Source organism: Thermobia domestica, chromosome 12 (genome assembly GCF_964235325.1).
Source record: "Thermobia domestica chromosome 12, izTheDome1.hap1.1, whole genome shotgun sequence".
In the NCBI taxonomy this organism is placed as follows: domain Eukaryota; kingdom Metazoa; phylum Arthropoda; class Insecta; order Zygentoma; family Lepismatidae; genus Thermobia; species Thermobia domestica.
The window spans coordinates 31,874,898-31,894,424 of record NC_137465.1 but is presented as its reverse complement, the minus strand read 5'-3'; the positions used below and the strand labels follow the sequence as shown (position 1 = coordinate 31,894,424).

At 34.4% G+C, this 19,527-nt stretch overlaps 1 protein-coding gene across 5 annotated transcripts in view; it reads left to right on the top strand.

The window, feature by feature from the left end:
• LOC145666399 (von Willebrand factor A domain-containing protein 5A-like) overlaps window positions 1-19,527 on the top strand; it is a 186,453-nt gene that overhangs the window by 20,922 nt on the left and 146,004 nt on the right. For all 5 annotated transcript variants that reach the window (XM_081733605.1, XM_081733604.1, XM_081733602.1 and 2 more), the window contains exons 3-4: window positions 13,694-13,875; window positions 16,975-17,086. In XM_081733605.1, the coding sequence (XP_081589731.1) occupies window positions 13,694-13,875; window positions 16,975-17,086 (294 nt within the window). The remainder of the gene's footprint in view (window positions 1-13,693; window positions 13,876-16,974; window positions 17,087-19,527) is intronic.

Sequence of the window (19,527 nt, the reverse complement as noted above, 5' to 3'; positions counted from 1 at the left end):
ATTTTTCTTTATTTACAGGAGTGGCTTCTTTAATTGCTTTTTTTTTTTTTTTTTTTTTTTTTTTGCCTTTTCGATTTTATCTATTGTTTGTGTTAAATTTCCATTTTCGTCTGTTTGAGGTAAATTTAACTTATTTTTAAAGGTAGTCCAATTTGTTTTGATAATGTTATGTTTCTTGTTCCTTTTTCTTCCTATTTATCTGTATTTCAAACTAGATTGTTTCATGGTCACTTAGTGTGAGTTTATCTCCTAATTGCCAATTTTGAATTGTATTAGCTAATTCTTGTGTTCCACATGTTATGTCAATATGTGATGTACCTCTGTTCCCTACAAAGGTTGACTTATTTCCAATATTTAAAATTTGAAGCCCATTTTGCATAATGAAGTCTTTTACAATTTCTCCTGTATTGTCCGTTTCTGGGGATCCTCATAATGTTGATTTAGCATTGGTATCGGCTAGGATTATGATATTATTTTTTTGCCAGATTGCTGAATTTTCTCTATAAATCCCTGTGTTTCCAAACTATATTGGAAGTATGCATTAATTAGCCAGAATTTATTATTTTTCCCATATAATTTCAACCACCACTGTCCAGTTGTTGCTGTGCTGTCAACTTAAGTATTTAAATTCCTTTATTCAGAACTTCGGTTCGTCGCTACCATATATAATCCTAGTTCCAACTGGAAATGTTAATTTTCCTTCTAGTAGGTACGGTTCTTGTATTGCCACTATGTCAATTTCATAGATTTCGGTTAATCTCCTTAGTTCCAATGTCGCTACCTTATTTCAGTGCGCATTATTTTCAAATTTGGCTGACTACCATTCATATGTCGTATACACATAAGTATCCGTATCAGTTTTCATAGGGTCATAGTATTTCGGCCATGTGCTCTTACTGTTTATAACTATTGTCGAAAGACTCGAAAATTTCACCAACAAGGTCGAGTAATTCAAAACCATTTGTCGGAAGATCATATTCTTAATTCTATCCTGTCCGCTTCTTGTAGTGTTGCATAAGTTATTGTTCTTCCATTGACGTGGAGATCTCTTACTATTTTTCTCAGTGCTGTCATTAATATAAGTTTTTATACTGGTTTTGGCAATTTATGACTATAATTTATATTTTTATATAATTGTCTGTTGTCTTCCTATATATTATTATTATTATTATTATTATTATTATTATTATTATTATTATTATTATTATTATTTTGTTTCTCTGATTTTTCTTCGTAATTTTGTGTCGTACTTGTTATTTGCGAATCTTGAATTTGATATTCTTGTTCTTCTTGTATTGGAAAAAGGTATTTTTCCTCACCATTGGCGAAACATTCATATAGATTAGGGGTCTTTTCCATACACTTATAATTTTCCTCTAAAGACTTTTTTATTATTCTTTTTTTTCTGTTTTCCAGTAGTGTAGCCAATTCTCCTTTTCCTCTTAAGCTATTTTCTAAGTTTTTCCTTCCTGTCTTTATTTCGGTTTGTACTTTTTTCTCTTCAATATAATCTAATTGTCTTTTACGTACATTCTGTGTTGGTGTTCCCATGTGTCTTTTCATGATAATTCTTTTCTTTTCCTTTCAAGGAAGATTTTCAACCTTTCGTTCGTTCGTTTTTATTTGGGCTTTTTTTCTTGTTTCTAATTTTTGTTAACTTACTCTCCATAATTGATCTTAGAAGTTATCCTTTCGCGTGCAACCCTATAAGAAATACATTCTTTTGTTTGTGGGCTCTGGCAGATTTTATGCCTTATTTTGCGTGGCACACATTTTTTTTTTCCTTTGTTCCTGCATTCTTCACTTTTATGTCGTAACGAACCACAATATCTACACCGTACTTTCTTCTTGTTGTCGCAGTGTTCAGTTACATGGTCAAATTCTTGACACATATAACATAGCGGGACAGCTAAAAAGTCTTTAATTCGGTGCACTTCATAGTCAATATTTTTTTCTTTTTCTAGTGGTATTTTCCTTATTCTTGGTTCGATTTCAATTACCAAGTAGCATCATCTTTGTTGCTTTTTGTCTGCTCTCTCTCTCTCTCTCTCTCTCTCTCTCTCTCTCTCTATATATATATATATATATATATATATATATATATATATATATAATATTTATATTTTTCCCTCGACGATTTCTTTATCTTCAAAGTTTTGTTCTATAAAAGCTTGTAATAACTCTTCGTCCTTAGTCTGATGGAACATCATAGATTATCATTAATGGATTTCTTTTTCGTGTTTCGTCGCAGTTAAAGTTCCTTTTGATATTTCTTCTTGGGCCACTATCTTCCTGATATCGTCTTTCGTAGCTGTTTCTAAAACTACTATATCCCTTCCGCGGGTCGATCACTTCTGTGAGCCTTCCTACGGTTTGCTTCGATGTTTCACCTTGATTTGGTCTGGATCTTAACTTTTTCCTCAGTCTGTTTTCTTCTTCTTACAACATCCGTCCATGATGTCTTATCTTCTGTATCCTTTTCTCCATTGTGATTTTCTCGATCTTCCTCCCTTGTGTATGAATCTCTTGTATCACCTTTTCTTTTTGGCTCTCTTTCTTCGTTTGGAGTTCTCTAATTTTCTCTCTCAATAATACCCTTCACTTTCTTTCGCAATTTCTGTTCCTTCTAACAATTGTTGGATTTGAATTAGTACCTCTTTACTCTTATCGTATTTTTTTCCAACTGCCTATATTCATCTTGTAGTTTCCTTTGCGCCTTTGCCTCTTCTTATACTTCCTTTTTAAGCTCATTTTTGTCTTCTGTCGGTTTAATTATTTCTTCTCCCATATGCCTAATTTGATTATCTCTAGATTCAGATCTAGTTTATCCTCATTAAAGTTTTCTACTTCCGTTTCTAGTCTCTTGATGTCTTCCATCTGCCTTTCTATTATTCTTTGATCATCTTCCTTCGGACCTCTTTTCCCTTGCATCATATCCATCTCCAACTGAGGTTTCTTTTGCAAAATTTCTTGGTTTTTGATCTGCGATCTTTCAAGAATAGTTTCAAGTTGCTCAGTATTTCCTGTAGGAATTGACTTAACTTTAACCCATAATACTACTTTTTTTTTTTTTTTTTTTTTTTTTCAGTTATAGGTGTACTCTTCCTATCTTCTGCCAGTCAAGTAATTCAAGAAAAACCATTTCTTTGTCATATTGTTCCATGGCCTCAAAAGTCTGAAGTTTCTTCATCCATTGTTTTTTTCGAGGTTTTATCTTGGGGTGATGTTTCTTCCTTTTCTCTCTTACTCATTTCGATGTCCTCTACCCTTTGTGCCCTCACCGATGGATTTACCGGTGGAAGATCTCTAATGGGCGTGCTTTTAGCAATACTTGGTGGCGTTTGCATGATTTTGTGCCTTGTCACGTTATCTCACACTAAAATACAAGTAAATTACAAGTTTTTAATAGTTACCAAAAGCCCGATGGGCAAATTTTTGTTTATGGTCCGATTTTGATGAAAATTCGTCCACGTGATCGACACACCCAAACCTAACGGGGGGATTGAGAGGGATAAGATCCGGTTGGGGGGAAATTTATCCAAATTTTAATTATTCCAAACGAAAAATATAATAATTGTTGCGGGGAAGGGCTAACGATATTCTTCCAAAAATGAGGTCAAAGGCCAAACCAGGTCAAACTCGACCCCACCCTTGGTCGAACTTTTCTAAACCGTGGGGACAGAGGGAAACACCTTTAAAAAAAAGTGAGGGAGTTGAGGACCCACTTCTAAAAAATCAATCTCCTGGTCCTTCAGGTCTGAGAGCTATTGGGTCCTAAAATTGGTCAAAAAAAACTTTTTACGTATTTGTATTTTTTTTTATTATTATTTTTTTTTTTTTTTTTAATAATACGACAAATCTTCCAGTGGGTATTGAAAGGCAATATTATTGAATCTTCAAGATAGTCTAAGTTTGAAAAGCATGTAAAATTTTTCTTGAAGGTTGTAGCCAGGATCTTTTCCTAGTTCGCTCACACCGGATGCAAGTCAGCAGAAATTACTTTTTAGAAAATTAAGAAATTTCCATTCTCTTCTTTTCCATTATGCTTTTAAATAGAAGGTTTTTGCACAGTTTTTTTTTTTTTTTGCAATTATCTCGGAAACCATTAAACCGATTTTATACATTTAAAAAAAAAAACTTTCGTCGCACTTTCCTGCGTCGAACGGTACTAGTTCCGATATGGTGCGTGCACTTTTTCCACCACTTCTCACATCTCACTCGGAGCATACAAAACACACGTCTGCACGATAATATGACCAGTGAATATTTCTGTATACGTATATAGTATTGTACACGTATATAAAGGAGCTCTTCCAAAAGTGCCCAGTTTTCCCGTCTGCGTCGCGCGCATACAATTTCGTGTGGGAAGAGGTTGTGGCCTAAGACCTGTACATATAAAAATTGGTGACCATAGCTCAGCGGGAACATGGCCAAAAATGGGCTAACAATACAATGGAAATGCCCACAAAGCGCGCATGGTTTTCACATATTTCTTGTATATCGCCAAAAAGAGGGGGGAGCGCTCCGTTCAGGTTTTATGGAAGTAAGATTACACATTAAGCTCCATAAGCACTACGAGTTTCATCACACTCGAGCCTGCGGAACAGGAAAACAAATCGGGTCAAAGTCAGAGGACACACCATCTCCGATGCTCAGACTGGCTTGATATGAGGCAAACCTCTCGCAAGAGAATGCCGTAACAGTGTGTCGTATTTCCGCTGAGTGGCATTGCTATAGATGAAATAAGTGGAATTGAATGGTAGTTAGGATTTCGCACATTGTGCAACATGTCTAAAAAGAAAAACAGAGATATTCACAGGGAAAAAAAAAAAAAACTTCATTACACTATCGTAACACGTGGTATTGAAAGGTACAAAATGATTGATGTGTTACCTGAGCCGAACTTCAAGGTTTCCCTTACTCCCAGTACTGCTCAGGCAGTTAAGATGATTATTATGTACGATACAATGTGTTATACATAAGTATGCAAAAAGGTTCAATTGTCAGTGTCATCATCCTCTGACCGGAATGGTTCATCGTCATCGCCCAAAAACCTAGATTTATATTTTTGTGAATAAAATAAAGAATGCAGATGTCATCCAAGAATGCAGATGTCTTAGGACGTAGTGCAATTGCTTTGCCCATTCCTAAGTACCAAATAATGAGGATGATATGGCACAACATTCAACTATCCGTACTCCATTTGCACATTGACAAAAACATTCTATAATGCAATCATCCCCTTCCCGAACAAGATTCTATAAAACGAAACTGCAGTACTTTAACCGATTATTGTGCCTTGAGTGGATATGTCCACGAACAAGGTAAGATGTTTGAATCAATGCAAACCGTGATTACCAATTTATCGGGGCATTTGTTTCTGCGAACCTTATAATAAAAATCCCATCAGGTGAAATATGCCCTGCCCAATATAGTGGTGCATTGCCCACAACGTATAATCCCATTGAAATATTCTTAGTTTTCAGTGGAAAGTGCAGGAAAGCCCACATCCAGTGTATTGGCATCGAGGGTCTCAAACGCTCGCGTCTTTCCGAATTAAGCAAAGTTCTTCAATAAGTGTTTGTAGCACATTGATGTCAGAGAGCTTGGATTCTATTTTGGCAACAATCATTGGATCGTCTGAGTGAAGCACCAGCCATCATGCGATCTAAGGCTTTAATGTCCCAGACCTGACTGAAAAGTTTGTAGACGCTTTTCAGTCGTCCATTTATCAGCTCAACGATGTATCTCACTTCGGTCACATCTCTGCTCTACGTAGCTTATCTTGTTGTCAATTGCATTCTTTTTTCCTTTCGTCGGAGGCATCTTAACGTCAAACCCACTATCATTGCGGAAACAATTCTACAACTCAAAGGCTTGAGGGCCAAAAGGCTAGAGGAATCCAAGGTGAGGGGGACCAAAGGCTAGAAGGGTACAAGGCAATGGTGTGAGGAAGGGGTTCCCCCCCCCCAAAGGGTTCCAACAAAGTACTTTGGTACTTCGATATTCGTAATTATTTCTCAGAAGAAATAGCAATTGTCTTTCATGTACTCTATTTGGAAACAAAATATGGCACTAGTGTTCTCCAACGTCGTCTTTATTCTTTAAAAATGTTTACATTTTGGGGAATATGGAAATCGAGATTTCCAGGGATCCCTGCTGTTCAAAGGGAAGAAAGGAAAGAGTGAAGGCCTATATATGGATATGGTGACCTTGAAGTTATTTTTCTACTGTTTCACATAGCAATGACCTCAGTTTTCACGTGTCTTCTTTGACTCAAAGCGTTTCCAGACTGAGCCAGGCAATACTGAAAAGAATCATTTCCTTTCTGATCATAAAAGGAAATTCTGAATAATAATAATAATAATAATAATAATAATAATACTTTAGTTGAAGGATTAAGAGGGAATGGACATGTTGAAACCCAAGAAACCATTAACTCGATAAAAATAACAAAACACATGACCTGTCATCGTCTATTTTGAATCATTCATCGTCGTTCCCAATAGGATTAAGTACAAGAAAGCGGCGATCAATAGATTTCGATAAATGCTCAGTAGCTAATTTAGTTTTCTTAAATTATTCCCGTGTGACTGTCACAGCGAACTGTTTGATCAATTAGAGCAGTTCAGAAGGTTTTCTGGAGTTAGACGTGTTGAGTGTCGAAATAAGAGCTTACTTTGCAATTGAAAAATGTCGGAAAACTTTTTACAATAGCAGTTAAAGTGGAAGAGAGACAATTGTGTTAATTTCGGCGAGGAAAATGTGCAATCAAAGAACCCCCCTCCCAAAGCAACGGGAAATATCGAAACAAGGTATTAATTCTGAGAAAAACACGAAAAACGCTGTAGAAAAGTGACTAGAACGAGAGAGAAAAAAAGGACAATAGTGGCACTAATTTTGGTGAAGAAAACGTCCAGAAACAGTAATCGTGAAACAATAAAGAAATATCTAAAGAAGCCGGCACTTCCGAGAAAGATTAAGTATTATATTATTATTTTTATTATTATTAAAACTAAATATTCTGGTTCGACAAACGCATGCATATATATATATATATATATATATATATATATATATATATATATATATATATATATATATATAATATTATGCCCCAACACTAAGCCCCCCCAAACAAAAATCCTGGCTACGCTACTAGTCAAAGGCTAGGGGGTCCAAAAGCTACGCAGGTTCAGGGCTAGGGGCGCAAAGGCAGGGGGCCCAAATGTTCTCTTGCTCCCCTGTCTCCCCTGGAAATATGTGGAGTTACGGCGCTGTTCACAACTATCCGTTTTTAACTATTTGACCCAATGTGCTTCCCTGTTCCGCAAGATGATTTATTTTATTCACAAAAAGACGAATCTAAAGCCTTTGGCGATGAACCATTCCGGTCAGAAGATGATGACATTGACAATTGAACCTTTTGCAAACTCATGTATAACACATTGCATCGTAGATAATAATCTCAACTGCCTGAGCGGTACTGGGAGTAAGGGAAACCTTGTAGTTCAGCTCAAATAACACATCAATCATTTTGTACCTTTCAATACCACATGTTACGCTATTGCAATAATGTTTTTTTTTTTTCTGCGAACATCCCTGGTTTTTCTTTTTAGACATGTTGCACAATGTGCGAAATCCTAACTACCATTCAATTCTACTTATTTCATCTATAGCAGTGCCACTCAGCAGATATACGACACACGGTTACGGCATTCTCTTGCAAGAGGTTTGCCTCATATCAAACCAGTCTGAGCATCGGAGATGGTGTGTCTTTTGACTTTGCCCCGATTTGTTTCTTTGTTCCGCAGGCTAGAGTGTGATGAAACTCAGTGCTTGTATAGCTCAATATGTAATCTCATTTCATAAAACCTGAACGGAATGCTTTCCCCCCCCCCTTTTTTTTTTTTCGACGATATACAAGAAATAGTTCAAAAACATACGCGCCTTATGGGTATTTCCATTGTATTTTTAACCCATTTTTGGCCATGTTCCCGCTGAGTTATGGCCACCAATTTTTATATGTGCAGGTCTTAGGTCACAACCTCTTCCCACACCAAATTGTGTGCACGCGACGCAAACGGGAAAATTGGACCTTCTTGGAAGAGCTCCTTTTTGTAAATGTAATAGAATTTTATATAGGTACAATATGTATGTACATGCGTAAGCTTTTTTTTTTTCATGTACGTATTATTCCTTCTCTCCTTTACTCTTACCGACACACCCGTTTCATTAGTTTTATTTCCTCCACCAATTTTTCTCAGCTGGGAACATTATCACATTACAAACGTCTGCGACTACTTCAGTTCTCAATTTTGAAAATTTCACGTAGAAATGCTGGGGAAAATAGGAATTCTACTAGTGTTACTTCTCTTTCTTTTTTTAAGTAGTAGTAGTATTGGACAAAAAGGCAAGAAGTTTGGTTCATATGGGGGGCCTATTGATTAAAAGAATATGAATGTCACCACTTGTACTAAATTCATTATGGATGCAGGACCTAAAATATTGAATGCATCAACACTGGACACCATTCTTGTATAGTTGTGATTATTGCTAACATTATCATTCTAAATGTCATTAGGAATGTAGAAGATAATATGTTAAGACAACTTAGATGAAATACGAGGGTCATTTCAAAAGTTATGCAACTATAAGATTATAGAAGTAAATAATTTATTGTAGAAAATATCGTTACAGGCCTTCAATATAATGTCCATTCTTGCTTATGATAGCTTCCCAACGTTATGTATTCCGGACAGGGCACATTCATTGTTGAGCTGTCCAATCACTCGGGTCACCTCACTTCAATCTTCATGAATTGTATCGAAGCGTTTTCCACGTAGTGGATCCTTCAATCTTGTATCCAGGTTTCATCAATTGCAGCAATACTTCGTAGAAAATGATCTCCTTCCGTTCGGTAGCGTTGAAGCAATTCTTTTTCGATTCTTTTGCGATATGTTTTCTGCTCTTCACTCAGATCATGCGGATCTGGCAGCGATTTTTAACTTTTCAGTAATGATTCTGTAAACTGGAGTGACAGACATTCTGGCCTCAAATGCAATTTCCTCACATGTTTTTCGTTGATCCTCTCTCAAAATCCCATTCACAATAATCTGTGGTTTAATCTCTTGCAGTTGATGGTTTTCCACTTCTTGGGTTGTCCGCAGTGCTTACACGACCTTCACGGAAACGAGCTGACCACCATGATACAGTGCAACGTCAACTAACTTATTTCCACAAGCTTCGCGCAAAGCATTGTAAATTTCAGTGTATTGTTTCCACGTAGTTTCGATTTTGATTTAGGAACGCTGGTCACTATGTGTAATCTGACCTGAGTCGGGTTCACCCTTCATTTTAACACGGAATTTCTCGCAGCACAGTCAGGCGAACACGCAAACATAAACCAACGGTCAAGCTCAAACTCTGAAACACAACTGACATAAAAGAGAATAGAATAGAATTAAACATTTGTTGCAATAGACAGTGTCAGCATATAAACAAATATGTACAAAGAAAGAAAAAAGTTACAATTTATACTTTTCTTGAAATTCGTCGATACTATAAATAGAATTATTTACAAGAAAAGATTTTACAATGTTTTTTGAAATCCTTATCACACATCATTCGTATATGAACTGGCGATGTATTGTATAGTTTCATACCCGTATACTTAGCCTAATATATGGAGTATGTAAGTCATCTTTATGTCTAGTATTATATGAATGGATGTTGTTAAGGAAAGCTAAACTGTCGTCATTTTCTTTAACATACATAAGACAAATATAAATATATAGAGAGGGAACTGTCATAATTTGTTAATCCTTAAAATATTGTCTACACGATACACTATCAGTTAAACCTTTTATTGCTCTTATGGCTTTCTTCTGCCATTTAAAGACACTCTGGGCACCAGGTGAGTTACCCCGCAATAGTATGCCATACTGTAGATGAGAATGAAAAAAGGCATAATATACTGCAAGAAGCATTGTTTCTGTAACTGTTGTTTTCAGTTTTCGTAGTAAAAATAGCACTCTAGATAATTTCCTGGATAAATTATCAGTATGTTCACTCCAGTTTAATTTCGGATCTAGATGATTCCCAGTAGTTTTACGAAATGGTGCATATCTACCTCAGTCATATGATTACTAACAGAAAAATATATAGTCTGTTTTACATTCATTTATATAAAGTTTGTGCTTTAACCATATAGATGGCATTTCAAGCATTTTATTGCTTTTAGTTTTAACACTCACTAAATTCTTATCCGTACTTAGAAGAGTTGTGTCGTCAGCATATAATACATATTTACAAAGTAGAAAACTTTGTAAATTTATATAGATAAGAATTATTTATATAGATAAGAAAAAGTAAAGGTCCTAACACACTTTCCTGAGGTATCCCTGCTGTTACATTCAAAAATTTTGATCTTTCATTAATAATACGGACAGATTGATGTCTGTTACTAAGATAGGACTTAATTAATGATAACTCAGCTCCCCGAATACCATAATACAATTTTTCAACCAATATATGATGTGACACCGTATCGAATGCTTTACTTAGATCTATCAATGTTGCACACGTATTTAAATTATTTTCAAATCTATCTAATATGTGTGATACTAAGTTTTGGACGGCCTTAATCGTGGAAAGGCCAGATCTGAATCCAAATTGCAAACTGTGGAATATTTTATTTTGATAAAGTACGTTGATAATTGGCTTTTAATACATTGTTCAAAACCTTTTGAAATAATTGGGACTAATGATATAGGACGGTAGTTATTAGGATCACTTTTATCATTTTTCTTGTGTATAGGTACTGTAACTGTCACTTAAGGCAGTCAGGAAAGATTCCATCTAAAAGTATCCAGTTAAATAAGTAAACCAAAGGATCAGTTATAACATCAATTATTTTTCGAAACAAATTATTAGAAAACCCATAAAAACCTTCATTATTTGAATATTTTAATTTATTAACAATTAGTAAAACTGTTCTGGTATTTATTCTAGTCCACTCAAAATTCGTGTTAACGTTATTTAGGTCTTGCTGAGCTAATAAACTACTAGTCAAAGATTTGATTTTTCCAGAAGAAAGTTTTTGACTTATCAGTTAATTTCCTTATGTTATTTACAAAATGTTCATTGAATTCATTGGCGGATATTGGTAAGGGGTCTTTAATATTACATTTTCCGATTTTCTTTTTGATTATAGACCAAGCTACTGCACACTTGTTTTTTGAATTATTTATCCCATTCTCGTTTGCAGTAATTTTTGCTGCTTTAATATGTTTTCTGTATTTAGCCATTTTAAATCTCTGTTTATCGCTAGATAACCCTGTAATATTAGCAGTATTATACAATGTGATTAGTCTATCTCGCTGAGATGTAAGATGTGACGTGTAACAATTAGGAACTGTTTCTGAATGTTTACTTCCGTATGTGGTATAACTCTTAATCTGTTCTGGACAACATTCATTTAAATATAGAATCAGAGAGAGAGAGAGAGAGAGAGAGAGACTGACTTTCTATAATAATAATAATAATAATAATAATAATAATAATAATAATAATAATAATAATAATAATAATAATAATAATAATAATAATAATAATTATTATTATTATTATTATTATTATTATTATTATTATTATTATTATTATTATTATTATTATTATTATTATTATTATTATTATTATTATTATTATTTCAAAATTTATGCAAAAAAAGTCTCTCTCTCTCTCTCCAATTCGTCTCTCGCTCTTTTTTTTAAATTTTAGAATTTAAAAATATTCATTTTAGTAATGAAAAAGACGAAAAAGCACTTTATTATTTGAATTATATCTTTTCTTCTTAAAATTTTCAAACAAAAAAAAAATGTATGTTGTATATCGGAATAATATCTTACAAAATATAAATTTTAAAAGCAAAAATATTTTTGAGTGGAAAAAATAACAAATGCTTGTGATCATGCCTACAATTCTTCTCCCTCCTTTTGCAAAAAAAAAAAAAAAAAAAAAAAAAAATCTGAATTCCGCTTCCAATGCAGTGAAACAAGTATTACTCTGTTTTGTTTAAGTAACACACCAGCTACTTCAAAATGTTGTTCTACGCAAAAACAAGTAAAGTCAAGTACAGAGTATCCAATACCTGTGTCATGTTTTACATAAATGGCTACACCACCGTGTAATGTTTTATCCCTACAAAAAAATAGTAGCTAACGTTGTAACCTGTTGGCGTATCCTGCCCCACATAGTATTCAGTCTATTCATGGAGTCGGGTGTATTCAGTTTCCCTGAACTAACCATGGCATTTTTATTGCTACCTTAAATTTAGATTTGTCATAAAGATATCCCTATCAATTTTTTCACATCATGTTGCTCATTTTTTTCCCCTCGTTGGTTGAAATGCATGCCATGTTTCGTGTAAATCTCCCTACTTAATTTATTTACATCCAGAATTTCGACATTTTGGAAGCGGTTACACAAATTCTTTAATTTTACATTACAATTTTGAATTATTTTGTTCACACACGACTCTTCAGTAAGATCATACGTGTATAGAATGTTGGTTACAATTACCTTACAATGGTTTAATTCATAAAGCGTACACTTAATTCTCTTTACGACTTCACTTCCCTCATCATATTTTAAGTCACATCGTTAGCTCCACTTAATATCACAATATAGTTACCTTCCTTGTTTACAGTTTGACTATTAACACAGGATAAAATATCCATGCTTTTAACTCCAGGCTTAACAAATCCTTCTACTACGATATCGTGTTAAATTTTGGTTCATTTTTTCAGCCAGTCCCCTACCATGACTGTCAGCGTATATGAGCACATTTCATTTCATTTCATTTATTTGCCTGCTTCATTAGCTTACAAAGCATGAGAAATTCTCATGTAAGCATTACAGTTGTCAGAAGTTGTCCTTGCACTAATCATATTCATCCCTGTACTACTCTTCGCGTTTATGAAATTTCCCTTTTTGTTCATTGTTCTCAAACCATCTACAGGTTCGTTGCTAATATTCACTGATTTTGTGTTGTTCAGAGCTTCACGTTCAAAATACGCTAATACACTGAATTTATTCGCACCCTCGACTGGGCTAGCTAGTACTGGCTTAGGTTGATCGTCTCGGCCCATGTCTATTGTAACATACCCTTGTTCATTCGTAGTATGAAGTTTTGTTTCTATCAACATTTGATTCTAATACCTTCACTCGTTTTATGAAATCTAAGATTTTTGATTTCAATAGCCTCATATCTTCCTATATAATGCTTGATTTCTAGCAAGTTATCGGAATAATCATCAGACGAATTCATGTTAATTTGGCCGCCATGTTGTTTACATGTAGGACAGAACTACTCTAAATCTTCATCAATTCTACGTTCATTTTCTATTTTAACACACTTATAATGCAGCCATCCGTCATAGGAATCACACAAAATTCCATTTTTCACAATTCTTTTGCACTTCGCACAGTATTCATCGTATTTAAACTTTCACAGGAGCATAATTACCCGCATCATTATCACTGGACGCATCTTCAAGCAATCAAGAACTTTGACACCACTCAAACGGTTGCGCATGCGTTGTGTGCAACTTTTGAAACGACCGTCGTGTACGTATGAGTAACCATTGTAATGAATATAAACATTTATTGATATTTTTAATTTTCTTATTAGGCTCGTGTTGGTAATATACCTGCTGGGAAAGAAGCTACAATCAAAATAGGCTATTATACTGAATTACCACCCGAAGAATCAGCCGTTCGATTTTATTTGCCTACAACTATTGCACCCAGATATCGTCCTCAGAGAGACACATCTGAATCATCCAAGGATATTTCGAATATAAAGTACACCGAGTAAGTATTTTTATATAGACAATATAAACTGTTAATTAAATCTTGATAAATAGTTATTTTTCGTCATTTCTGAAGATTAGAAAATCTTTAAAAAGTTCTAAAATATGATTTTATATGCAGTAGGCTATATTATATTTAGTTGGTAATGTTGCCATACATTCTGTTTTGAATCAATGTATATTTAGTCTGGTATCTGGTTTTATTAGCTTGGGAGGAGAATTAGAACATCAAAGAAAAAAAGTGACAAATGAATCTTCGTATTTCTCTTCGATTGACTTTAGTCATAAATGTAGTTTCAAATAATGATATTTCGTAAAATAAGTGCAAATATATTGTCAGTATAATTGACCTATCACTAATTTATGAGTGCCCCTCTGAATGGGGATTCACCTTGTTGTCACCTCACTTTCGTTGTTGCCTAGGGTGATTAGGTAGCGTGCACCGTGGTAGTACATAGTTACGATCCTAGTGTCAGTAGTAGTAGTAGTTCGCATGTGATGGGTAAACCTCTTCAGTTTTGAAAGTGAAATGAAATGAAATTTTCAGTTTTACGTCCCTCGATTATGTCGTGTAGGCTAAAAGACTGTCTTCAGTTTTGATAAAAGTTAGGTAAAGTTGTGGGGTAACCGTATTTGGATATCGAAATTCTCTATCGATAAAATATTGAGACTTGATCGATATATCAATAAAATTTTTCGATATCTGTATCTTATTTAAAAATATCGATCGATTTGTATTTGAAATATCTCACAGCCTTAGTGTACATACATTGGATCGAAGAGTCTTATACGCTCAAAAATCACATTTTCGACATGTAGGAACCATGAAATTTTCATCCATTGAAATGTCGAATTTGATTTTTTTTTTCTTCCCTATCGTTGCTCGAAAGAAAGAAGGCTCCAGCAAGCTAGCAAAAATGCGGTTCATTTATTAAATCACTGCAAATTTGAAATATCAGTTCTTGTATATGGCTTTATCAAACATAACTAAACTTTTCCCCACAGTCCAAAGTTCTGGTCGTGAGATCCCCAAAGTGTGATGCGTTGATCACGAAAATGGGTGCACTAGTGGGATGTTCAAGGTCACCAGTAGTGAAAGTATCCCAAGAGCACTGGGAACATATGCAGCTGACCAAGATTAGTATCAGAGGAGGCAAGTGACAAACCATTGGCAAAACTGCAGAAGGTGGTTCAAGGTTGTATATGCCTGGAACATCGCATTTATGAAGTGATACAGATGCTCAGGCACAGCATGGTAAAGTAACTCGCTGCTCAAGACAACATGGTCACATGGTCAACTCGAAAACACCTCTCGTATAATCATAGACTGTATACTCATATATACGGGCTATTTTAGGAGATAGTCCCGGCATCATCGTCGACGATTCACGTTGAACATTATACGAATTAGACTATAGAAGACTAGAAATAACCCACAGGTCTAATGAGTCATGTACTTTTAGTTCTGTGGATGAATGTATGAGTTCGAAATCTCCGCAGGGCGCTACAGCTCACGAATATATTACCCTTGTTCGGTATCACTATCCTTGGCATACTAGGTACACCCAAACATGTTCCACATTTTCCTCTGGATAATGATAATCTTCCAAGACTATAAAGTACCTATCCATCCACCTTTCATGGTTCATCAAATTACCCAAATCACAAATATGTTTAATACCTGTAGGACAACGTGGAAGGGGACATCCAGTCTGTCGAGCCGATCATGAATATCTCATTACACACACGATACCTGTGCACGACTACTGACATCTCAGTACATTTCTGTCGTATCGAAATGTGTCGCTGAATAATGTATAATTTTTCGTCTTGGCAACATTCTTTAAATCTGTACGATATTACGTTAAAATTCTCTAAAGTTACATTCATATTTTGTAGTAATTTGTTTCATTAGTACTAATTTTTAATTTACTTTAACTACACGTTGTTCCAAGTAGCAGTGTTAGAATTTAAAACTAATTGCTGTGATATTTTCTGTTGGGTTGATTCATTAGTTGGTACCGTTTGGAACCGATAGATATATTTCTTGTTTGAGGATTGCATTAATCATGCATTGGAAAACTAGTATTCTCCCGCATTATTTACAATCTGTTTCCAACGCTCAGGCAGTTGTTGAATGCCTTTACAGAAAAGAAACTTGATGGCTTGGATGCATAGAAGTCAGCCGTGAAATTTTTCAGCTGCTCATAGTTTTCGAAGAATGTGCTACGGGAACCAATAAAATATAGTATTCTGTAGGAGCCACATCTAGAGAATACGCCGGCTAAGGAAGAACATCCCATTGAAGCTATGGAATGGCAACGGTTATATGGCATCACGCTGGTTCTTGTGTGCACAGTGAATGCGGCACCCACGAACCCAGTTTTTGAACCTTTTCCATACGTTGAAAGTGTCGTTTAACAATTACGTGTCCACTGCCTATCTCTGTGGCTAATTTCCGGTTGCTTTGACGTGAATTACGGTGGATCGTATCTTCAAACGGTCCTCGTCAAAATCGGGTGGTCGACTAGAATTTCGGGCATCGCTAAGATCAAAATTTCCATTTCAGAACTTTTCAATTTCTAGTAGTTCTTTCAGCAATAGCTTCCTCCCCATGTATTGCAAAAATTTGTCTTGATCCCTCTGTAGGACTAGAATCTGGTTAACCTCATGCAGGAGAACATGTCAGAGATTTTTCTGTACAGTCTTACAGTCCATACATCAGATCCCAGAAAAAACAAAAATCGATTAGCTCTAGTCAAGCAACAAATAGTGTTTTACGTTACTGCTAACGCAATTACAACTTGGTATGTTCCACACGTCTAAAAAAAAAAAAAAAAAAAAAAGCACGGATTAATGAATCAACCCAACAGAAATAAGAGAATCTTCTTTGTACTATGAACATGTCTATATCTGTTTTGGTTGTACTTCATTTCTATAATCTTAAGCATATACTTTAAATTATAGGATCCAATGCATGCTTTTGTTCCTTCGACGATGAACATTAAGTTTCTTGGTACATTTAAGTCAGTGAATGAATTTGCTCGTTTATAGTGTATTGTAACAGTTTTATTAATTTTGCTTCCTGATTTCTTTATAGTGTATCTCCTGCTCCTTTGAAAATAGATGTTAACTTTGAAATGAAATCGAAAATAACTAGTATTGAGTCTCCTTCGCATTTGATAACAAAGACGATGGACACTGTTGCTAATGTAAGTAAAAATTTGCGTAAGTTTATAAATAAGCAATTAAAAATTGACAAATAAGTGAGCGCTAAGAGAAGGCATAATGTAATAAATTTAGGAGCACAGATTTTCAGAAAACAAATTTTCGGTTTTAAGCTACATAGAAAAAGTTGGGAATATGATTGTGGTCAAATACATAGTAAAAGATGAACACTAACCTAATTTAGATATGTAATGTTTTGTATTCATAGTATCAACAATTTTTATATTCTAAGCTTTGTTTTTATTCTTCACTGTATTTTAACCACTGGTACCTACTTCCTACTATAAAACGAACCCAGTGGGTGCTTGTAACAAAAACCCTATTTAAATTTAAATATAATGTTTGTGTATTGGTAAAGTAAAATATATATAATTTGAAATTCAGTAAGAATATGCTTTTTAATTTTTACCATTAGGTGTATCTTAAATTAATTTAATAGAAACCAATCAAATATTCATTTCGTCGCGGCATAAAAATTGGAGCGGCCGTGATAATCACGTGATGCTGTGTTATGCAATGACGATGTACTGTTCCCCCTTTGTTCCAACTGTATTGCACACAGCCAAACCACTCCGATTTATAGAAGCATTTATTGTTCTTTTTAATGTTCTGCTTATTGTTGCCTTTATGGAATTACTGAATATGATTTTACTATTGTTAACTTCAAACAGTTACATCTATTACTTAGATATTGATACTAACTCCATCTATTAGCGTCGATACAAATTACGTCAGATGGGAACTTGCTAAGAGAGGAGCAAACAAATATATATATATATATATATATATATATATATATATATATACAATTATTTAATTTGTTTTATTTATTACACTGTTACGATAGTATTTGAAAGTTGAAGAACATATTAATATCGATTCATGGTCGGAAACAAGAAATATTAAATCAGAAATAATTATGTAATTATAACGTCAAAAGAAAAACTATTGACCAGGAACTGTTATATATATATATATATATATATATATATATATATATATATATATATATATATATATATATATATATATATATATATATATATATATATATATATATATATACAATTCTTCTTAGAGTATAAACACCTTATCCAGTTCCTTGCCAGGTGGTAAAGTGCCAAGAACCGACGAGACGTTACCACGTCGGATAGAAACGGATAATATATCATAACTATCATATATTATCAAAACATTTAATTCGTAATCACAGTAGCCCAGTATAGGAAACATCTGATAACCAATGTTCCAAAATTTATTCAGAGTATTTTTAGCACGTTCACACGGCAAACTTAGTGTAAGATCATCGAAATAAATATTCCTTTTAAGGCACATTGGTTAGTAGCATTCGAAAGTTTCCTCATTTAAGTTTGTTGACAGCAGTTGCCGATCAAACTACCAGTCGTTGTACGCTTGCTGTTTTGAAGTTTCCTTCGTGTATGGGCACTAGATGGACTCTTCTTCACGCGATCGTTGTTTTTCACTTCACTAGTTTCCTGATGATTTAAATTATTGCTAGGTTCAAGCTGAAAGCACCAAATCGTAGTTTTTTCTAAATCTTCCCACGTATTGACAGAAAATTCAACAGTCTCAATCCAGTTGGGTCAACAGGTAGCAGTTTTGATCAGTCAGTCAAAACTTCTTGAAAAATAAGTTTAAGGAGGGACGAGCAGATATGATGGAAGACTAATTGTTCACCATAAGATTCACGAATCCATTTCAAGTTCTATAAATGATAAGGTAACGCACTGAAACATTCATTCAGAAATTGTTAAAAGAAATCTACATTAACAAATGCCGAAGGGTATTTAAAGAGTTTTAAGTACGATTCAGAAATTCTTCCTCTATTTCGGGAGTTGTATTGACCAAAGATGGATTGATATTCTTTAAAATTGTCAAAAGTACACATTCCTATCTCGGATATATGACGTGTTCCGTAGCTCCAAAAATTCGATTATTGAATCTGCGTATTATATGGGTTTTTCACTGTTTGTCTCGTGATGTATAGTATATATGGATGCCAGAGAGGAATCTGCGGAAGAAAAAACTTTTGTCGATCAAGCTTTAATTCAAGCAATATGCATAATTTATTTGTTTAGTTGAAGTTTCAAAGAGGATAAGGAAACAAGGCTACTGTACCTTGCAGTTCTCCCTACGTGATCCATAATGCGTCTAGTCTTTCGATAAAACCAGATTATTCACTGAATTCTCTCACTTTTTTACAGAACATGTTATAGTGGATGAACTGAACATGAAACTACGGCAAAATTCTTTCTTCTTGTTCTTTGAAAAGTATAACCATTGCGTCGCTAGAAATGGTTGATTTTCTTTTTTTCTCTGGAAACATTCTGAATGAAAGTTTTTAACTTCGTGAAATCAGCTGGAATTCCAAGTGACTGTTAACACCAAGATGTTAAAAAACAAA